This window comes from Ursus americanus, chromosome 1 (genome assembly GCF_024610735.1).
Source record: "Ursus americanus isolate L20-20 chromosome 1, mUrsAme1.1.p, whole genome shotgun sequence".
Classification (NCBI taxonomy): domain Eukaryota; kingdom Metazoa; phylum Chordata; class Mammalia; order Carnivora; family Ursidae; genus Ursus; species Ursus americanus.
The window spans coordinates 83542211-83566040 of record NC_142127.1 but is presented as its reverse complement, the minus strand read 5'-3'; the positions used below and the strand labels follow the sequence as shown (position 1 = coordinate 83566040).

General features: G+C 34.8%; 1 protein-coding gene across 2 annotated transcripts in view; it reads left to right on the top strand.

Annotated features, from left to right (window-relative positions):
* Window positions 1-23830, top strand: part of ERBB4 (erb-b2 receptor tyrosine kinase 4) — a 1083293-nt gene that overhangs the window by 713693 nt on the left and 345770 nt on the right. For both annotated transcript variants that reach the window (XM_045806650.2, XM_045806649.2), the window contains exon 4: window positions 7362-7496. In XM_045806650.2, coding sequence (XP_045662606.1) covers window positions 7362-7496 — 135 coding nt within the window. The remainder of the gene's footprint in view (window positions 1-7361; window positions 7497-23830) is intronic.

Sequence of the window (23830 nt, the reverse complement as noted above, 5' to 3'; positions counted from 1 at the left end):
ACAGGTAGATACAAGGAAGGTAGAGAATCAGTCTTTGTTCAGTGGCTCTTTGCACAGACCTTCATTAGGAGACAATGTACTTTCCTTCATCCTTTGCATGGAATTTACCATCTAATACTAAGTAATGCAAAGTTTATATGAATACATGGAAAAAGCATTATTCTTGTTTATACCAATGAGTAAACAACTCTTTAAGTAATTACTAAGTATCAAGTGTAGTATAATCAACAACTGTGTGACAGATTCTGTGAGTACGATATTTCCGTTATAGAGTTGAGCAAACTGAGTTTCGTAAAAGTCTACAAGGTCGCATATCTTGCAAGCAGAAAACTAAGTTTTGAACTTAGTTTTACCCAGTTACCTAGACTTGGTATTTTTGCCTTTGCACTCAAAGCCTCAAGAGTGGGAGATAGATCAATTCATTATCTATTTATCTGTCTACCCACCCATATACCTATAGCGTATCTATCTATATGTCTGTCTGTCTCATCTAACCAGCCTCTTACTTATATGGTATATGTATCTATCTGCCTTTAGTATAGAATTTATTATGACTTTAGCATGCAAGATGAATTTGTGGGGAGGGTGGACTTGAAGCAAAAAGTTGAATCTTGTATGAGATGATAGAACCTGAATTAAGGAATTGCAGTAGATATAATAAGAATGGGATAAATTAAGAGACATTAGGACAAATTTTATTTAGGATATCAGACTGATTAAATATAGAGGTGAATGAATTAATGGTAAGTCTAAAGTTTGGAGTCTACTTGACTTTCACAGCATGTTATTCTGATGTTAACTGAAGTAAGGAAACATAGGGGGAGTAAAAGTTTGGCACAAATTATTAGGGGTAAATATTAAACATATTGGCACATACATAGAATTACATAATGAGGTAAGAGAGCAAATTGAAAAGGAAATCCTACAATCATAATTCAAAGACAGTTCCAAGACAAAATTTATTTTTTAAATTTTCCAGGCAACATCAATGAGTTTAAGTGGATTTCTACTTCCCTGATAGGAATAATTAATACATTAAGATTACACTAATTTTATTCAATATTTTATGTGATTTATAATGTGAACATTATCTAGTACATGAAGAGGAAATATGACTTACATTATGCTATCAATTCAGCAACCAAAAACTTTCTCACAAATATCAGTCATGTTCTCAAAATATGTTGTTATTGTCATTATAATCATCAAAAACATTTGAATTTCTACTATGTGCTTGACACTTTTTTTGACACTAAGGCAACAGAAAGATGTATGTCAAGGTTTTTATCCTCTTGAGATCTATAATAGGAGAGATAAGACAAGTACTCAAAAGGATAAAGAAGGTAGGATAGTATTTGCTCTGTCAGGTGAGTGGTTCAGATAATCAGTGTTACATGAGTTAAAGGCAGTTAACCTCTAAAAACTAGATGGTCAGAGTAGACTTCTCAGAGTTAGGATGCTAGCTAAAACATAATGAAAGCTAAGAATTGTACACTGGGACGTTTTGGAGAACATTACCAAGCTCTATTCAATTGAAATCAAGATATTTTTGCCATTATTTTCTATTTTAAGCTGATTTTCAGCCAGTGACTCTAATAATTTCTTCTTGAAATTGCCTGCTCGGATCAGAAAACTGTCCACTGTTGCTTCCTAGCATTCATTCATATCCGCATCCATGAGCTTTTGACTCTGATCATTGAGCTGAAATACAGAAGGTTACATCACTCATTTACATTATCACCCTCTTCCCACTCCCAATACAAATGTGACATTTCAATTTTGCACACTTCAACTCTCCTTAAATCATCTGTATAAAAACTTCAAAGCTTGATTGATGATGAATGAGCCATTGTCTCCTCAAGCACCCGGTTCTCATTAGCCTTTAGAGTCTCAGCTTATTAATAATGAACCTTGAGGGCTGACCCAGTGGGGTAGCAGCAATTCATTGTGCTCCCAGCTGAAAGGTCTGGGTTTGGGAAAGATATAGGAATCTCTGGACCAAGTCCATTCCAGAGATGATGTATTAAGTATCACAGGTGGATGATGTGAGCTATATTACTTTTGTATCATTATCTGCCAACAGACTCGTGTGGCTTAAGGTGATGACAGTAAGAAAGATACATTGCTTTATGTCTGGGAAAATCCAGTGCCTGCATTCTATAGCTTCATCTTGAAAATGGGCTTTGCCACTTTGGATTCTGACTTCTTGATTGTGACCTTTGGCTTGGATAGGCAATATAAGTCTGACATATGGATTAGTCACATATTCCCACAGTAATTAGACAAGTGCAATATCTCTAATCTTTATTTATTTTTATTATTATTTTAACTCTAAGGTTGACCTGTAGATGTGCCCATGCAAAACAAGACATTTAGATATACAATCAGGGATTGAGGTTAAGTATTTCATTCTTGCTTATTTGATTTTCTTATATTACCTTTGGTAGCTTTGTGAGTAGAAGTAAAATGTTTACTGTTGATACCAATCATGTAGACTATAGTGGAATATGGCTAACCGCATTTAAAATTATCTTTATTTTGTAAAAAAAAAAAAGAAAGAAAGAAAGAAAGAAAGAAAGAAAGAAAGAAAGAAAGAAAGAAAGAAAGACATTCGATCTTATTTATGAAATAGTTACAAATTGTGCATGGGGTCAAAACAATTTTATCAACTTCTTAAGCTACATAAGGAGGTCATATTAATCTGTATTTTCAGCAGGGATGCTACATTATAATTAGGCTATTTCATACCAGGCAGGGGGAAAAAAAGCCATGATTCAGTATTTTATCACATTTTCTTTTGAGAGAATATATTTGCAAAATGTCAACGATTCTCTTAATGGTCACTCATCCCCAAATTCACTATAATAACTAGCATTTGAAAAGAAATTAAAAGTGCAAAAGAACTTATTTAAATAACACAAACATTTCCTTCTTCATTAGACTCATGCAAATAGGAAATCAAGGGAAGAAATGGTCAAATGGACAATCTTTGTGGATTGGAAGACTAAGACACAAGTACTTTATGTCCCTTTAAAATGTCATATTGGCACTTTACACCTTTCTAGAAAATAATTTAAGGAACAATATGAGGTAGATATACAATTCAATATAAAAAACATGCTCTTGGACTTTGTGTAACAAATGCTAGGTAATTTGCACAGGTCTGAGGAAATTTGGTGTGTCCAGGATAGCTCAAAAGCATCATTATTTACTTGATAAATAATAATTGAATTTGATGCACAAAATAGGTTTAGGGATACTGATGAAATGTCTAAATGTGACTTAGTTATATCCAACATACTGCTTGAAGTAATTTTGTACATTATCAATTATAAACATTTTAGATAAAGCTATTTATCTTTCAGCTTATAAAAACTCTACTTCAAGATTATATATTTTAAAATATTTTCTGATACTCAAGATATATATTTATTGGTGTACCCAAATATGTTTTCTATAATCAGGCTATTATACTTGATTTCACAGAACAAATATTTATTGTGTATCTGGCTTCTGCCTTGCATAACGCTAGACACTGGGGATACAGTTTTGACCAAAACAGAAATGACCTCTGACATAATGAAATGTAGAACCAGTTTAGATAAACTATAGAGTGTTTAAGGAAAAAAATAACTTTCATTTTTACTTTGATTTGGTCAGAATTTAAAATTAAAAATTACAACAGAAGTTAATTGATCAATGTTGGTGGCAAATTCCATGTTACTTTTGAGGTTTTTTTTTTTTTTAGATTTTATTTATTTATTTGACAGAGAGAGACAGCCAGCAAGAGAGGAAACACAAGCAGGGAGAGTGGGAGAGGAAGAAGCAGGCTCATAGTGGAGGAGCCTGATGTGGGGCTCGATCCCAGAACGCTGGGATCACGCCCTGAGCCGAAGGCAGACGCTTAACTGCTATGCCACCCAGGCGCCCCTACTTTTGAGTTTTAAGTTTGACTTAACAAATATTTGTTGATTAGTTATTGCTTCAGGTTTAATATGGATACAGAACTGAAAAATATTCCTTGCCTTCATAGAGTTTAGTCTAGTATTTCAGTTATAAATTGTGTGCTATTTACTTAAATTCAATGTATGGGAGAGTAGTGTGGATAACAATTTACTTACTCTACATACAGAAGGAGTCACATTTTTTACTTGACTTGCATGCATTAATCTAGTAGGAAATGTTTGATACAAAACCCTGTTAAAGTGTTTGGCAGAATTTTAAAAAATTAAATACTTTTTTCATAGAACACCATATTTCATTTATCTTACCATATTTAATTGTGACATTTATTAAAAAGACAGTTCTGTTTTGTGAACTTACCGGGAATATTTTTGTATAATATGATTTAAAAAATTCATAGCAGCTTTTTCCTACCAATTATTACAATGATCAAGAATTTATTTGTGGGGGCGCCTGGGTGGTTCAGTCGTTAAGCGTCTGCCTTCGGCTCAGGGCATGATCCCGGGTCCCCGGGATCCAGCCCTGCATCAGGCTTCTCCTCTGGGAGCCTGCATCTTCCTCTCCCACTACCCCTGCTTGTGTTCCCTCTCTCGCTGGCTGTCTCTCTCTCTCTGTCAAATAAATAAATAAAATATTTTTAAAAAAAGAATTTATATGTGTTTCTCTTAATTTTCTCTGATATATTTTCTACAGTGGAAGTGAAATACAATGGAGGGTAAGTTTATAAATCTTCCTGACCAGAATTACTAGCAGATGTGGGGTTTTGAATTTAGGGTGTTAGCCAAACTGATCATGTTGTAGTCTTAATTTGAAATTTTAACATGTAAGATTATACCTGAATTATTACTGCCTTCTTTCTAAATCATTTTCCAAGTATAAACCAAGCTCTTGAACAGAATATTTCTGAGAAACAAATGTCAACATTGGTAGCAGATTAATATTGTTGAAGGGATTTGATGAGATTATTATTCAGTATAATATAATCTGATTCCATTTGAATATTTTTAAATAGAAGTTAGAGATGGATACTGTGTTCCTTCAATATTAACTATTTGAATTATAATGTGAATCCTGAAAAATATACTCTTTCTACAATATTTGAGCTATTATGTTTTCTCCTCACATTTTTTTAAAGTAGAAATTTTCCAAATGTAGACTGAAAAATAACCTTCATTTCCTGGATAGCAGTCAAAATCTCCTTTCTTGCCACCTATGAAGTATTATTCCTAGAGCAGAAGAGCATCACCTAATGTCTCATGAGAAAGCTATTAGTATGAGATCGTCACATTTCAGAGATAGAAACTTTAATGCCAAACATTAATGTAGAAATCCATTTTCACAATCTTTCTTACGTCTCATATCTTCCTTCTGCTTTGATGAAGATTGTATGGTTAGGTCATGAAAAATAATGAACTGGGTTTTAGAAGTAGAAAAATGATCTAATTTCTTTTGTTTCTTTTTTTTTTTTTTTCCTCACCTGAGAAAATGGAAGCGATAGTCAGTGAAAGGATTAATAATGAGAACAGGAGTGATTTTATTTTATTTATTTTTTTTTAAGATTTTCTTTATTTATTTGACAGAGATAGAGACAGCCAGCGAGAGAGGGAACACAAGCAGGGGGAGTGGGAGAGGAAGAAGCAGGCTCATACCGGAGGAGCCTGATGTGGGACTTGATCCCAGAACGCCGGGATCACGCCCTGAGCCGAAGGCAGACGCTTAACCGCTGTGCCACCCAGGCGCCCTGAGAACAGGAGTGATTTTAAATGTGGAAAGCCCTGCGATGTCAAAATTAATCTGGTGCATTTTATATGTACAACACAATAAGGCAATTGAGATGTACCCACCTACCTGACTTCCACAAATACTCCTCTTATGGTGTCATGTATTCCTTTCGTTCTTTTATATCTCCCTCCCTGGTTTAAGGTGACTCTTAAAAGTTTAGCTTAAGATACTGCACAAGAAAGAGATTATTTTTTCAAGGCCACCATGGGAAATAGAGTAGTTGCCTTCCTATTATTCATGTTCTTCTTCTTCCTCACTAAAAGTCTTGCTTGTTGAAATTTTGTTCAAGTAGCAATATGTCCACTCAGCCTCTCTTGTAGTAGGAATGCTCATGGGATACCATTCTGGCCAATAAAATGCCAACATAATCCTTAGGGAGAACATCTCTTCCCAAATAGGAAGTCAGAGCCTCAGTAGGAGGATGTCTATTGATTACTTTTCTGTTTTTATCTTGCCTTGAATTCAGACAGACACTTTTAGATACATCAACCTTCTTGTGCCTGTAATGAATAAAACTAACACACAAAACAGATGTGGGTTCTGTGGACACCACTACCTCCTATAGGTTTCTTATGTGAGAAAAATCATCCTCTATCCATATAAATTATTGTTAACTGTTTTTGTAACTTGTAACAATGTATTATGGACTGAAATATAATTTCTCTTAAGTTGTTTTTGTGTTGGATAGAAGGGGAAAATGTGGTAGATATTGAGCAGGAAGATGTTATGTGTATTTCTAACCAATTTGTTCAAGTAGTAAGAATAGTATTTAAAAAAAAAACATGGTACTTTCAGAAAGAATATCTTTTTTTTTTTTTTCTGGATAACTTAAAGCAATCTGCAAGAGAATTTACATATACTATCAGTCATTGTTCAGGGGGAACAAGTTAGCTGATCAAGGCCAGTGTGAAATAGAGAATCAAGTAAAAATTGACCTTAGTGCATTTTATCCCATGGTCCTGCCATTGTTCCAATGAACCATCAGGTTTTTATTATGTCTTTGTGTTATTCTTAAAGAATAATTGGCAATTCTATTGATTCCATTTGAGAGATCAAAGAACACTTCTTCATAATTGAAACATTAATTTTAGCTTTCATTTTGTTTTAATTACTTCCTCCTGACTCCAGTCAATGTCACATGATTTTTTTAGAGAGATAAACAAGTTAAATAACCAGTAAGAGAGAACTGGTTAAATAATACCATACAGTAGCATATTGTAGTTTCATCAGAAATAATGTAGAATAATATTTAATTACTCATTAAATACTCACCACTTAGTATTAGAACTAGCAGGTTACGAAATATTATATTCGATGTTATCCAATTTCAGAGGGAAAAAAAAAAGAGACTGGAAACATCTATACCAAAATGTGAAGAGTGTTTCTCTGTATATTTATATTATGAGTGGTTGTATTTATTTATATTTTTTAATCTTTCTCAATTTCTGCAATCAATTTATATGACTCAGTAAGTGATATTTTAAAAGATGTCCTGCTATTAGCAATGTAATTCTAATTTAACATTGAAAATACTTTAAGAATAAATCATTTTTATTGACTACTTTTCATCAATGAAAAGTTTGACAAGAAATCCCTGTTTGTTTGTTTTAATACAGAAATCCTTAATGGTGGAGTGTACGTAGACCAGAACAAATTTCTTTGTTACACAGACACAATTCATTGGCAAGATATTGTTCGGAATCCATGGCCTTCCAACTTGACTCTGGTGTCAACAAATGGTAGCTCAGGATGTGAGTAACGTTATCTTTTTTAATGTCTCAAAATGTTCTCCTGCTTCTTGTGAAAACAAACTGCTTCTGTTTATCGTGCCACTAATAATATTTTGAATTTTGATTGCATCCATTGAAATGTTCAGTTATATATAACAGAACAATCTTTTACTTCTAATTAGCTCTCCTTTTGGAATGATAACTTCCCTTTTATAAATTCTCTTTTTCTTGTCATGACTTCTTTTTCTAAATCTAAATACTTTACTATATTTCTAATGTCTAAGCATTCCAGTGTCTAAATGTTGAAACATGTGCCCCATTAAAGTACCACTTCAATTCTTTGTGACCCATGCACCACTGAGAAAAATGTGGTGGGACAAAAAAATTTAATATTAAAAAAAAAAAACAACTGATGAACATTTTAAAACTCCTAAACCTCCATTTGCCCCCAAAACCTTCACGGTAATACTTGATGACAATTCCAAACACTATAAGTAGAACGGAGAATTCATAGAAGAGATATATGTTGCATTCTAATTTTAGTCATTAGCCTAATAAACTACCCAATTTCTTATTCTTAAAGTATATTGTTTCTATTGCAGAGGATTTATCAGATTCAGAGTGTTTAATATGATTAAATGATAAGCAAGTAATATTTGAACTATATCATTAAAATCTTAGAAAATTATTCTGCCTGGGACCTGTTTCATTTTCATAACGCAGGCTATGTGGTCCCCACATTTATTACTACTGACATTTGTATGAGAACAGAATCCTTATCAAGTGTTAACCTGGGTTTTATATTTCTCTTCTATTATATATTTCCCACCTTAAATCGTAACTATCTTCACACAGTTCAATAATTATTTGCAATAGTACTGATTGTGTTATGACACTTTTGTAGGAAATCAAACTCCTAGGGACAATTATTAAATTTCATGATGGTCCTAATAATATAATGGGGAAATATGAATATATTTGATCCAAACTGACAGCTGTGTTTTTAATAAATGGCTAATTTTTTTAAAGTAGAGTAACATAATTTTCTTGTCACCTTTGAGCAGACATTTGTATGAGATTTCGTCTTTACAGCGTTCAAGTTGCCTACCTTGTAAAATTACATGTGAATAAAAAATAGAATCTGTTCACACTAACAAGACAAATGATGTGCTTCAGAAATGGCTTCCATTTTCAGTCTGCCCGTACTATGGTACATTTTATATTTGGGGGGGGGGGGTTATAGTGGTTGCATAAGAGGAAAGGCCTACTGACTTAGCTTATTAGAGTGACCAGCCTATAATGCATGAATGAGATCATGCAAGAATGAAGCCCAAGACATAGTCAAAGGGAAGCCATACAGGATGTGAAACAGGAAAGGTCTGGGGGGGTTGCTGCACTTTCACAGATGGCATCTCTTTGTGCTGTTATTTGTGGGCAATTTTGGATGGTTGTGCCTATAATTAGGCAACTGTAGCTGCATTTGTTTTGCATGCAAATAATTGCAGGTGCAAAAATTATAAATGCAGAGTAGAGTCCTCTACTCTTGGTCCTTTACAAATTAACCACCAATTGCTTATTGAAGTTTTAGTCTTAACATACTAGTTCTGTTTGCTGACACATTAAATATATTATATGACACCATAGCTGAAAATAAGTGAATTGGCTGGTCTTTGAATATTGGTTTCACCCTGATTGAATTTTTTCCTCTACCTTTTCTCCATGGGTGATGACAGGTATTTTCATGGTTTTAAATACCATGCCCAACATGAAGCCCAGTGCAGGGCTTGAACTCATGATCCTGAGATCAATACCTGAGCTGAAATCAAGATCTAGACCCTTAACCAACTGAACCACTCAGGCACCCCTTCTGTCATGGTTTTAAATGCAACTTCTTCTAAACTGATGACTCCCAGAATTACATACCACCAAACAATCAGTCACCCAAGTTAATATCTGGTGGTCATTATAGATTTCACCTTCTCCTTGCTTTGTGGCATTTATTTAATCATTAAATCATACTGAATTAGCCTTTTTCTTGATTTTACGTATTTCTTATTGCCATGGCTGTAGTTCAAGGCTCCAACCATTGTCTGAGTTATTGAAATAATCTCTGAATTCTTAATAATTTTTGAGGCCCCAACCCCTGTGCAGTCTGGTGAAACCTATAGCTTCCTTCTTATAATAATTTAAAATTAATAAATAGGCACAAAATAAATATTTTATATCATAAATACATAAAAATCAATGAATTCATAAAATAAATTGTAAATGATTACAAGAAAAATAAATTATACTCAAATACATTTATCAACATACTTAAAAATAATTATGTGATATGGTAATATGCTTATTAGTATGTTAAATTAAAAATAATTCTAATAGTAGGATTAATAGGCAATGTAGTTTTGTAGCAGTGATAGGCCTAAATATTATTTTAAAAAGGACAGTCACTTTAATAAATGGTGTTGGGAAAATTGGATTTCACATGTACAAGATTGAACTTCGAGTTTTACCTTACCCTAAATCTAAGAAGTTAACTCAAAATGATTTAAAGACCTAAACATAAAACCATAAACTATGAAACTGCTAGAAGAAAACATGGAAGACAAGCTTCATGACATTGGATTTGGTAATAATTCTTGGAGCTGCCACCAAATGCAAAGACAACAAAAGCAAACATAGAAAAATGGGGCTACATCAAACTTAAAAACTTCTGTGCATCAAAGGACATGATCCAGAAAGTGAAAAGACAACTTACAGAATGGGAGAAAAATTTACAAGTTATATATCTCATAAGGGATTAATACTCAGGCTACATAAAGGACTTTTACAACTCAGCAACAAAATCAACCTAATTCAGAAATGGACATGGACTTCAAATGGCATTTTTTAAAAGATGATATGCAAATGGCCAACAACCATATGAAAAAACACTCAATATTGCTTTGATTTGAAATCTAAATCCAAGCCATGAGATATCACCTTATGCCTGTTAGAATAACTATTATCAGAATAATAGAAAATGACAAGTGTTGGTGAAGATATGAAGAATTTGAAACCTCTGTGCAAGATTGTAGGATTTTAAAGTTGTAAAATAGCTATGGAAAATAGTATGGTGATTCATCAAAAATTAAAAATAGAACTACCATATTATCCACCAGCTCCACTTCATGGTATATATCCAAAAGAATTGAAAGCAGAGTCTCAAAGCATTATTTGCACACCTGTATTTATAGTAGCATATTTATAATAGCCAAGAAGGGGGAACATCCCAAATGTTCGTTGATGAAGGAATGCATGAACAAAATGTGGTAGATACACATGGTACATTATTCGGCCTTAAAAAGGGAAGGAAATTATGTCATGTTACAACATGGATGAACTTTGATGACATTTTGCTAAGCAAAGTAAGCCAGTCACAAAAAGACTGTATGTCTACTTATATGAGGTATCTAAAGTAGTCAAATTCATAGAAACCAAAAGAAGAATGGTGTTTATCAGAGGCTGGGGAAATTGGGAAATCAGGAATTTCTGTTTAATGAGTACAGAGTTTCAGTTTTGCAAGATGAAAAAGTTTTGTAGATCTATTCCACATCAGTGTAAACATACTTAACACTACTAAGCTATACACTTAAAAATGATTATGACGGGCGCCTGAGTGGCTCAGTCAGTTAAGCATTCCACTCTTGGTGTTTGGCTCAGTTCGTGATCTCGTGGGTCCTGAGACTGAGCCCCAAGTTGGGCTCCCCTATCAGCGGGGAGTCTCCTTGAAGATATTCTCCCTCTGCCCCTCCCTCCACTCTCGCGCATGCTCTCTCTCTCTGTCTCTCTCTTTCAAATAAATAGGTAAATAAATCTTTTTTAAAAAAGGTCATGACAGGGGCGCCTGGGTGGCACAGCGGTTAAGCGTCTGCCTTCAGCTCAGGGCGTGGTCCCGGCGTTATGGGATCGAGCCCCACATCAGGCTCAAGCCCCACATCAGGCTCCTCCGCTATGAGCCTGCTTCTTCCTCTCCCACTCCCCTTGCTTGTGTTCCCTCTCTCGCTGGCTGTCTCTATCTCTGTTGAATAAAAAAAAAAAAAAAAAGGTCATGACAGCAGATTTTATGTTGTGTGTTTTTACTGCAAGAAGAAAGAAAGAGAGAAGGAGGAAGGAAGGAAGGAAGGAAGGAAGGAAGGAAGGAAGGAAGGAAGGAAGGGAAGAAAGAAGGAAAGAAAAACATTTCTATGATACCTGTAAGAACTGGAATGCAGTATGAATACATCTATAGTTTCTATTCATTACAGTGTAGCTGGTACACTTATCTTCATAATTGATGAATATCCTATATTTAATAAGAGATTAATGTGAATAATAATGTAACAATTCTTCATTCAAGTTCAAGTACCTCCTAAATTATACCCATAAGCCCTTTAGGGGCCCCAGGCCTCCTGGTTAAGAGCCTCCGTGTTTAACTACTCACCTTGCCTTCAGTCCTGATAAATCCACCTGACAAAGTGCCACCAGGAGCTCTGTTTAATGGATATCTAACCATGACCCTGTCTAAAAACCCTGTCACTTCAACTGACTAATATGGGGTCAGTTCTTAACAAAACCAAAGGCTTGGAGTTTTTAGCAGATTCCTGCTTATTTCTCTTCTCAATGAAATGAGTTCTTATAATTTATTTGTCTGTACTCCCTTTCCTTTTCTGTTTGCCAGACTAAATTTTTTCATACTTTAAGATACTCATCAATTGTTATCTCTTCTAAGAAGTGTTCTCTTCTATAAGCCACGTTAGTTAACTTTTCTCTCATAACCCCATAAAGAGCAGTGCTGAAATCTGGCAGTCTGTCTCACTCTAAAATGAAAGTCCTTGAAGACAAGGCCCAGGTCATCATTTTGTCCTGTTTTAACACATAATGGATGGATAAAAGTTTTATACTGAATAAATAGACAAATGAAATAGATCAGTTCGTAAATAAGAAAATCAGATGAATCTAAGTAATACTTTCTTCTATCCATCATTTATATGTAAAAGACAGACAGCTTATTCATTTTATATCTTCTTCAGGTAAAAAAAAATAACACCCTACATCTATGTGCCTAATTTAATTTATAACTATATAATTATAAGTTATACTATTTGTATTTATGTTCTATTTATATTTCAAGTATATATGCCAGCTTTTCCTTTATTGTAAAGAGACTAATTTGTACTACAGCTGTAGTACTTGTAAATCTACAAATCTTAAAATTTTGACAAAGAATTTAAGAATATTTAATTCTTTTTTTTTTTTTTAAAGATTTTATTTATTTATTCGACAGAGATAGAGACAGCCAGAGAGAGAGGGAACACAAGCAGGGGGAGTGGGAGAGGAAGAAGCAAGCTCACAGCAGAGGAGCCTGACGTGGGGCTCGATCCCATAACGCGGGGATCACGCCCTGAGCCGAAGGCAGATGCTTAACCACTGTGCCACCCAGGCGCCCCAAGAATATTTAATTCTTAAGTGATATTTTGCAGAGTATTTCTTAACACAGTCTTGTCTTTTTATACAATATTAATTATTTTTTTAAAAGATTTTATTTATTTGACAGAGAGCACAAGTAGGCAGAGCAGCAGGCAGAGGGAGAGGGAGAAGCAGGCTCTCCACTGAGCAGGGAGCCTGACCTGCACCTCCATCCCAGGACCCTGAGATCATAATCTAAGCTGAAGACAGACGCTTAACCGACTGAGCCACCCAGGCGCCCCTACAATACTAATTCTTAATGCAAAAAAAGCAAAATCTTTTCAAGAGCATCCTGCCTTTTTATTGAAATAACCTTTGGACTGTAATTGGAATAATGAAGAAAAGGTTTGGCATGTCTAGAAAAGAAATTTTAAAATGATACTACTCTTTTAAAAATATATGATTTAGGAATAATTATAACCAAATTGTATTTTCCAAAATACTTGAGGTATCTCAATCTAAACTTTAGCAAGATAAGAGAGAGATGAGTGTCCTTTTTATCATACAAATCCCTAGCAAGATTTACCTAACATTCTAACATTCTTGGATAGGTTTATCAATAGGGCTTATTCAATAAACTACTATTCAGAGTGAAAAAAAATCATAAAGTAAATGATGTTTCACTTGTACTTGGAGTACTTCTAGTAACTCCCATCACCACAAGAATGTCAAAATGATGAAAATTAGTTGCCTTTGAAAAATTAAGCAAATGGTAATACATCAGAACATAAATATAGAAAAATAGACAATAATATTTGCCAAGAAGAAGATTGTGTAGTTAAGAGAACGGTGTCAAGCTGGCTTGTTTGAAACCTTGCACTGCCTCCTATTAACTAGTTGACCTTGGACAAGTCACTTAAGCTCTCCGTACCTCTGGTTTCTGCATCTATAAAAGGAGAGTATCAAGAGCAGAGCTGAGCTGAGCTCTTAGGTTTGAAGGTTTTAAGACAAAGAACCAATAAAAAGGTACCAGTCAAGCTTTCAATCACCTATTCTAATAGTATAAGCAGCTGAACTGGAGAAATCACCAACCCCCCCACTATCCATTTTCCCCCACAGAACAGCTCCAGGAGAGGTCAGGCGGAGCAGATTGACTCACACATGGGGAATTGTCTCACTGCTGAGGGAGCCCCAAAGAAAGGCCTCTGAAATTTAATAGATCTAGGAGCCAGAGCACAGGTTGGAGGGAGAGGAAAAAGGGCTAAGAGTGGAAAAGTTCTGAGTATTGAGTCAGAGTAGGGAAAAAAGTGTCTTTTAAGTGTTCCCTCTCACACCTGTCCTTCCCAGCACAGGCACCTGAGGAGGGCCTCTGTCAAAGGCATTTGATGAATGGAGGAAACTGATGTAGTAATGGAACTAAGCTTAAGAGCATGGCGTGTTAGGGAGCCCTGAGATCTCCCCCGACTCAGAGACCCCAGTGCATTGGCTGCGCACCAAGTCTGGTGTGGGTTGGATAGCTTTCCGTTGCGGGACCTGCTGGGGTAAAGCCTTTTTAGTTGCCTGCGGTCAAGCTTGAAAGATCACACATAGACTTTTCGCCAGAAGCTAAAATTACCAACTACATGGGGCATATTATGAGGAATAAATAAGTTCATATGTGTCAAAATCTCAGTGATTTCTTATGGTAAAGGAATAAAGTGACTTCCAATTCTGATTTGTTTTTCCATAGTCATTAGCCGTATGTGGACAGAAATAATTTTATAATATGTGAGTTATATTTTTATTATACGTTAATTAGTTAACATTGTATTTTGTTGCTGTTTCCCATGTGTTTAAGCAGAGGATAGTATTTTGTAGCTTAAGCTCACTGGAGCACTGAAAGGATGCTCCTGCAGTCTTTTCTTCAGCTTACACCAGATGCCCCACTCATTCTCAGTTGCTCTCTAAAACCGAATATGGGTTTCCCCCACTACCCAAAAAGTAGAAAGTTCCTATGAAACCTTTCAAACCAAAATAGCCTAAAACAAGGAGTGTCTCCCAGCTTTCCAAAAATTTATATTCTGTCACTTTGCTTTTACAAAAGACCAACGTTAGTACAGTAATGGCCTTTGTGTGTACGTGTGTGAAAGTGAAAATCCTCTTCCATTTCTTTCAGATAACGAACAGGTACTAATGTAGGTCTTCACAAATGTGAACTTCTGGGAAGTGTGGGATACCTGTACCACCTGATGACAGAAGTGGAAATGTGCGGGAATTGGCAAATTCATAAAAACATTATATTCACAAACATAATTCCAGTACTAACCATTTATTTAAGCCAGATGTTCTGCCTGCATTTATACCATTAGTAAAACATTTACATTTTTCTTTTAATGAGTCCCATCTATCCTAATAATTGCCCACTCCTAACTAATATTGCATGTTTTGTCCCACATAGGTAATTTTCTTGAACTAGAAAATAATTAAATCTCAGAGTAGAATTAAATCTGATGTTCTTAGTCCATCAACTTTTGTTACTCCTTCAGTTTTAAAATCTTTACATAAAATAGATGCACTTTTAAGTTGGGCATTTTGTAGTTAGAGTAAAAAACAAAAGTAACAGGAAAGTTTACCCCACAGTGCATTTCAATATGGCGTCAGTTTCCGTATATTATATATGCACAAATCCATTTTTATATAAGTGCATATACAGAATCAAGTCATGCCCACTGTTTTAAAAGATTTTTTACAAATGTAAGTTTTAATTATGGGAATAGAAAAATGTGAAAAACAGAAAAGATGAATGAATATATATAAAGCCAAAAGATAGGTTGAAATAATTTAGAAAATACATTCTTCATGAATCCAATCTAATAAAACAAAAAAACAGAAGAACTAAAGATCACTTATCAATTTAGATGCAATTATTATAAACAAAATATTAGCAAACAAAACTAAAGAACTTATGAATGTATTTAAGGGGCACCTGGGTGGCTCAGTCATTAAGCGTCTGCCTTCGGCTCAGGGCGTGATCCTGGCGTTGTGGGATCGAGCCCCACATCAGGCTCCTCCACTGGAAGACTGCTTCTTCCTCTCCCACTCACCCTGCTTGTGTTCCCTCTCTCGCTGGCTCTCTCTCTTTCTCTGTGAAATAAATAAATAAATAAAATCTTAAAAAAAAAAAAAAGGAATGTATTTAAAATATAAGAGCAAATGGCAACTCTGTTATTTAATACTGTTACTGAAGGAGTAAAGACTTGAAATGATCCATATTGGAGAAGGCCTTTATTGCTACATTTATAAGAAGAGGATTTCCAAGTTGACTGAAATTCACTCCAGGATAAACTGATATTTAAGAATATTCATTACAAGATGGAAGCATAGTGTATCTGCAGGCTTGTTTGTTGTTGTTGTTTTGTTTTTTTGTCCCTTAGCTTCTAAGGATAAAAGTGCATTGTTTTACTTTTTGAATAAATTTTTCATGGCAGATCTTTATTTTCATCATATGCAATAGCTTCCTCTCAAATCAACGTTTTAATCAAATATTATATATATAATTAATGAAATATGATTTTTGCTTTTTAGAAAATGACAGAATATTCTTTAACAGTACCTCAACCCCAGGTGGCAAAACAAAAGAATTCTCTTATAATAGACCTTTCTTAGTTCATCCCAGTCCTCATATTTATTACACATTGCATGTGCTATTTTATTTTATTGCAAATATATATGTGTGTGTACATAATAAATACATGCATAAAGTAAATATTTTATATAAATGTGTACACACACATATACACACATTGGTCTTAAGAGTTTATGATTATAAATTAGTTTCTACTTTACTTTTATATATAAACCACCTAAAACCTGGAATAAATTCCATAGTCTCTCCACTCTGGCCTTATCCTCTTACTGCCAACTGCAGCCTCTGCCTCCAATGATTCCAGTACCCTCACAACCGTGCCAGGGACTCTCTCAGCTGCTCTTAAGACCCACTGTGTCCCCAGTTTCCTCAGAGCATAAATGAGACAAGTTATTAATATGATTTTGCTGATATTAATAATTATTATTATATGGCTCTTTAGGGGGAAAGAGGAGCAGGAAAGCCCAGACTTGACTTCTGTGTTCCTGGTTATGAAGTGAGGATATTCCTCCCTACTAGGACCCTCGGACCATTTCCAAAACTTTAGGGTGGATTCCCTTGCGTTCCCCTGGGCTTTTTGTTCCTTCTCCGGCCAGAGGTTCATTTCATCTTCTGTTGCATAAGGAAATGCCCACTTCAGACAGAAAATATGCATAGCGTGCCTTCCCTAGAAAAGTTTTAATAGTGCATTTCCCAAAAGCAGTGTTTCTTCAGTCTAAAATCATACCATGTCAGTGGAGTAATATGTTTAATAACAACTTTTCGATACATAGAGGGGAAACACCCCAATTTGAGGAGATGCTAATTTCCGTGGTATAAACATTCTTAACATTCTCCCTTTTAAGCAATCAGTCTGGGTTTTGGAAGAGATGCCCACTTAGCACACCATTATGTAGCATTCCCGCCATACAGATTCAGCAGATGTAAATAAACTCGATCATATAAATAATAGTTAAAATTGTAAACTAATCCGAAAATAATGAATTTTGAGTATATATTACCTTTGTCTTAATAACATTTAATTGTGGGTTTATGCAATTTAATATTTAGTGATGGCTATAGTCAACAACCAGATCTGAAAATTCTAGAAAATCTGACAGTCTGCTGTATACACTACCACCATGTGTGAACGTCAACAATCCTGTAGAAGTAAATGCTGGGCTAAGCCCAGTCCACTGTTCATCATTTCTCTCTATAACAATGCAGAGAAAATTAAGCCTATACATCATGCATGGTATGAACTGATTGTGGACTCTTGTCTCCTGCAGGCAAATGCCAAATAAAACACACATGTACACGCACAGCTCACTAAAGAACAACCTATTTAAGAACAAGACAGTTTACCTCAAAATTTATGGAGGGAAAATATCTGCCCCTCCAGGGTCATATTCTGCTAACATTTTTCATTCAAATTATTAAACAGTATACTTAACTTCTGCATTCATGTTAACTTCTTGCACTAAAGATTTCCTGAAGAATGTTGGATAGATGTTACCTTTATTTGACTAAAGGGCTTAATGAAATGGTTCTTCTAGGAGTAAACTTAGTTTCTACCTCAAAGATTAACCTCTCCATACCCTATAAGCATACAGCTCTAACTCTTAAGATGGTCAATTTTCTACCATCAAATAAATGTAACTATAGCTTGTTGGAAGAAAAATCATTATTATGTAGAGTGACAGCAGAGATATTGTGTAGCATTGCAAAAGGACAAAGTTCTTTATGTCCAGAGATAAGTAGATTAGGGGCGCCTGGGTAGCTCCATCCGTTAACTGTGTGCCAGGGTTGTGGGATTGAGTCCTACTTCAGGCTCTTTGCTCAGCGGGAACCTGCTTCTTCCTCTCCCTCTGCCTGCTGCTCCCCCTGCTTCTGGGTGCTCTCACTCTCTGACAAATAAATAAATAAAATCTTAAAAAAAAAAGAGAGAGAGAGAGATAAGTAGATTATAATAGTTTCCAAAGTTGGACATGCATCAAAATCTACTCCCAGAGATTCTAAGTAAGTCTGGTTTAAGGATGGGAATCTACCTATCTTCAAAATTCTCCAATTGAATCTAAGCACGGGTATAAGTAGCACTGGCTTGGTATAGGATTTCTATACTAGTAAAATATGGATTAGAAGAGGATATTTTGATGAATACATTTCAGATCACATGCAAATTCAAAATTGGCCTAGAATGTATGAGCTTGCTGCAAATGAGCCAACTGACAAATATATGATCCCCTTGTAGAGAATATGTAGCTCTCCATTATTATGTGAAATTTTTGTCACTAATCGCAACAGTAATTTGCTTTAAGCACCCATGACCTTCTCGGCCTGATGGATCTCAGGCACTTAAAAGAAATCCTATATCTAATTCTTATAGAAATAATGTAAAACAGATATTAAGAACCCCATTTAGGGTCGATCAGAGACTTGGCATCTTAGAATTTCTAGTCATCAGAACTCGATGTCTTCTAGTGAATGATTGAAGAGATTAAAATTTCATGAAATGGCAGGTCACTGGGATCCAATTGTCCAGTTAGGGACAGCTTTTTGATTTTCTTGTTTCTCTGAAACTTATTTTAAAATAAATTTTAAGGAGCCTTTTCACTACAGGAATTTTCATCAGAAATATTTATCATTACTTAAATAAAAATTGCTGATATTATGAAGAAAGTTTTCATACTGTTCAGACAGAATGGAAAAAGGCCAAGTAATCAGAATAATCAGATTTTCTTTGAAAGAGTCATATGAAATGATAAGTTTTGGAAATTGGAGATTGTTGTCACCGAAAAGCATCTTTCCTATTGGGGAAAAGAAGTAGTAAGAGCTACACACTCTGTTTATATTGGATGACAATCACAGAAAATCTAGTCCATGTGAATCTAATCAAAACAAATGTTTTCCAGATGTCCATGGATGGACAAATGGATAAGCAAAATATTGTATATACATGCAGTGGAATATTATTCTGACTTAAAAAGGAAGGAAATCCTGGCATATGCTACAACGTAGATGAACTTTGAGGACATTACACTAAGTAAAATAAGCCAGTCATAAAAGAACAAATACTATATGATTCCACTAATATGCAATACTTAGAAAACTCAAAATTATAAAGACAGAAAACATAGTAGTGGTTTGCATGGGCTGGAGGGAGGGGAGAATGAGGAGATTTTGTTTCATGAGTGAATTGTTTTAGAAGATGAAAAGCGTTATGTGAATAGATGGTGTTGATTGTTGCAAAACAATGTGGATATGTTTAATACTACTGAACTGTACACTTAAAAATGGTTAAGATGGTAAATTTTGTGTTATGTTTATTTTTCCACAATGAAAAAATAAAGTTAAAAATATAAAATGAGGAGCATTAATGTGAATTATCAGTAAGAGACATCTAATGATCTTCCACGCTGTTTTCATTCTGTTGTATATTTTTCTGCAATTAAAAAAAAATGTACCCTTATATAAAGTTTTAAGTCATCCTGCTGTATGAAGATGTGCAAATAATTCTAAGCCTGGAAGAATTAGCTGTAAGGGTTGAAATGCTTGGTTGATAAAAACAGACTTAAATTTTCACAAAGGAAGAAACTCATTGATTCAAATAACAAGTACCTGATTAATGTAAAAGAGATTTACAGAATATTCCATAGTTGGTTTTTTTTAAATTTTAATTCCAGTTAGTTAACAGAGTGTTACATTAGTTTCAGGTGTACAATCTAGTAATTTAACACTTCTATATGTCACCCAGCACTCATCACAACAAGAACGATCCTTAATCCCCATCACCTATTTCACCCATCCCCCAACCACCAGCCCTCTAGGAACCCTCAGTTTGTTCTCTGTAGTTAAGAGTCTTTTTCTTGGTTTGCCTCTGTCTTCTTTACCTTTGCTGTTTTTTGTTTGTTTGTTTCTTAAATTCCACATATGAGTGAAATAATTCCGTAGATGATTTTTTAAACATAAAACCCTGATTTTATATTTGGTGTTCTTTTTCTTTTTTTTCTTCTTCTTCTTTTTTATTTAAATTCAATTAGCCAACATATAGTATTTTTTAAAGAAACTATGTAAAAATTAATGAGAATTATGCTGAATCCATTCCACGTTGCCCTCTTCTATTTTTCTCTGATTTGTTTACTCTGTCATGGGTTAAGAGTGAGTATGTATGTGTCTGCATCCTGTTCTGCAACGCTAATTCATAGATTTTATTACCATTCACATATTTATTCCCGTTTTACTAATGAAAGTGGTTTTGTGGAACTCAGTTGTACAATTAAGTAAAATTTAAAGAGGTTATTATTTTTCTGTTTCTTCACTAGTTTGTCGTCACTTAGAGAAAGCTAGGAAGTGAAAGGAAGATGTTTACAAGTAACTGAACATTGTCTATTCAAATTTCCTTTTCCATAACATTTGCAAAGAAGTTTTACCGATGTCCTTCCCCTCCTATTGGTGTCCTCTCTTGAAGCCACTTTTATTTCAAAGTTTGGAGAGGAGGTGGTTACACTGGAGAGTTGGAGCAGGGGAGTGGCATCTCCACAGGGAGCTGGGGCAAGATGAATAAGGAGATCAAGCTGCTAACCCACTTCCCAATCTTTCAAGTCCAGATTATTGCAAGCAGCTGTATGCAACTTTTATTTAATTCATTGCTGCCTTGCAAGAACAAATTATGTTCTATTTAGAGGTGACTCTTTTGGCAATTGTAGGTGCTCTTTCTAAGCAGGGAAGAAAAAAAAGGAAAGGAAATTATGCAGTGACATTTCTCTTCAAGTTCTCTAAGTATAGGAGAAATATATATTTTAAAGCTTGATTTAAAAATGCACAAAGTTAATGTCATCTCAAAATTAGATGTCCCGGACACTTAATTCTCCTACCTCTTCATACCTTATTAAACAAAAATTTTGATCTAAACTTTTTTTCAAAATTATTTTCTATAGGATCGATTCCAGCTCTGTAGTCAAGAAGTAGAATACGTCATCAAACTAGTTACCTATTTGCCGAAGTTACTAGTTACTTTTTAGTAGTTAACTATTACTAGTACCACATGCAAAAAAATATTTTTCAGAAAAAAGAAATTTGCTTTCCTAGAAAAAAAGTCAATGATAAAACTAAAAGTTTTTTTAAAATGAAAGATTTCTGAATAACCAATTACCTCTTTCTCAATTTCATTAGTTGAATAATTTTAAATGTCAAATATTTTATTGCATTTCTAGTGGAATAAACAAATACCTAAGGGTCCTTGTAGTTGTATAATTGACAGAGATCTGCTTGGTTTGATTCAGTAGAAAAAGGTAAATTAAGGGGCACCATGGTGGCTCCATCGACTAAACATCTTCCTTCAGCGCAGGTCATGATCTCCAGGTCCTGGGATCAAGCCCTGTGAGAAGTCTGCTTCTCTCTCTCTCTCTCTCTCCTTCTGCTCTTTCCCACTGCTCGTTCTCTCTCTCTCTCTCAAATAAATAAATAAAATCTTAAAAAGAAAAAGGTAAATTAATATCATGCACTTTTGCAACATTCTCGTGAAATAGATCATTTCTGTTAATCCATACAGCGAACACAAACCTTTTACCTGAGGGGGGAAAATCCCCAAAACATTGTTTCACGAATATTGAATTAATTTACAGTAAGTGTAAATATATGTTACTCTAAGAATATGTAAATGGGCAGTCATAGAGAGAGAAAAAGGAGATACCATGTTCTTCCTCTCCCCTCTTCTTTCCCTCCCTACCAAAACCTTTGACCTGACCGAATTGCAGGGCAAAACTTTCTGCATCTTTATCTTTGCACAATTACCCTTACGCTTCTTTGCTTCAAAAAGGTAGTCTAGTGACTGAGCTCAGGATCTGGGTTTTGTATGAGTTTGAATCTTGACCCCAAAAGTTTCTTCTGTCTAATTTATTCCCTGTATCCTTCATTTTTCTCACCTGACAATGAATCAGGATAATAGATGAAAATGTTTAAAAAAAAAAGAGCGTAACAGTATTACGCTCAATAAATATTAGTTGTTAATTGTTTTAGTATTTATAATTAAGAACTGCTCCTCCTATGAAGACACCTCTTATTCTGTATTGTAGCCTAAAGCTGGTAACTGTGATAAGCCTTCTCTTGGCTTCCCATCATCATTTATAAGCAAATATACCTATAATTTTGTGGGGATGGGGAGTGGGTGGGGAAGCACACATTTATTTAATGTTCTTGACATCCACCTATCATACCCTCCACCCCGCCCATTGAGGTCATTTGCTAAGTGCTGCTCATTCCCCACATACATTAAAGATTCTGGCAAGTGACCCTGAGTCATCTTTTTTAACTCCATGCATGTCATTCCCTAGGTGATTTTGAATAAGTGCCTGTGTGAATGATCTCATTTAACATTCTTGCCTAATGGTTTCATGACCTCCTAAAATCCATTGAATTTATCAGTATTTACACCAATTCTGTAAGAAACCAGGCTTTGTTCTGGCATAGCGTTTGTCTTCCTACGAGTGTTCTAATTCATTTTGTGTGCTCAGTCCTCCTCTGTCCCACATGACCGTTATATTCTTGTATCTGTTCGCATAAATTAGATACTTGATTCTATTAATGAAGAACATGGAATCTGGGGTCTGATCTCAGGGCTATTTCAGACCTGTCATGCTCTATATAATCCTGGACAAGTTATTAAACTTCTCTGGCCTCAACTTCCTCATCTGTAGTACATTTTCCTCCTAAGGTTGTCACGAGAATAAATCCACCTAGAACAATTCCTGCTACATAAGAATGCATTATATCTAAGCTATGACTAAGTCTTTAAGATGCTAGCTGATAAGGACTTTGATTCTACCTAGGGGACTTATATTTCAGGTGGTCAGAAGACCAACATATATATGTATATATATATGCATTTTATTTTTAGGAAACAGGAAACTGGGGCGGATTGATAAGTAGTGGGGTTAATATTTAGGCTTAAATCATTTTGTGATAGAATATGATAGATGTATATGCAATGGTTTGCAAATCATTTATCTTTTTTCCTTCAATAACTCAATTTCCAGATCTGTCTAGTAGTACATCGACAAGAAACACCACTGCAATACCTTGTCGATGGGATCCTTTTTTTCAAAAATATGTTATAAATCCATTATTCTTGAATTTTAGCTTCTGTGTGTGAACTTCAAAGCAAAATTAATGAAAACATTTTATGTCAAGACATTTTAGGCTTATTACTTACTGTAATACCTTTTGGGTCACTTTCTTATAAACTCCATCAATTTTAAAATCACATTTCATTCCTTAGGCTTGCAGTGGCATTTTAGAAGTGTGTCTATTTGTTAAGGTGGTTGTT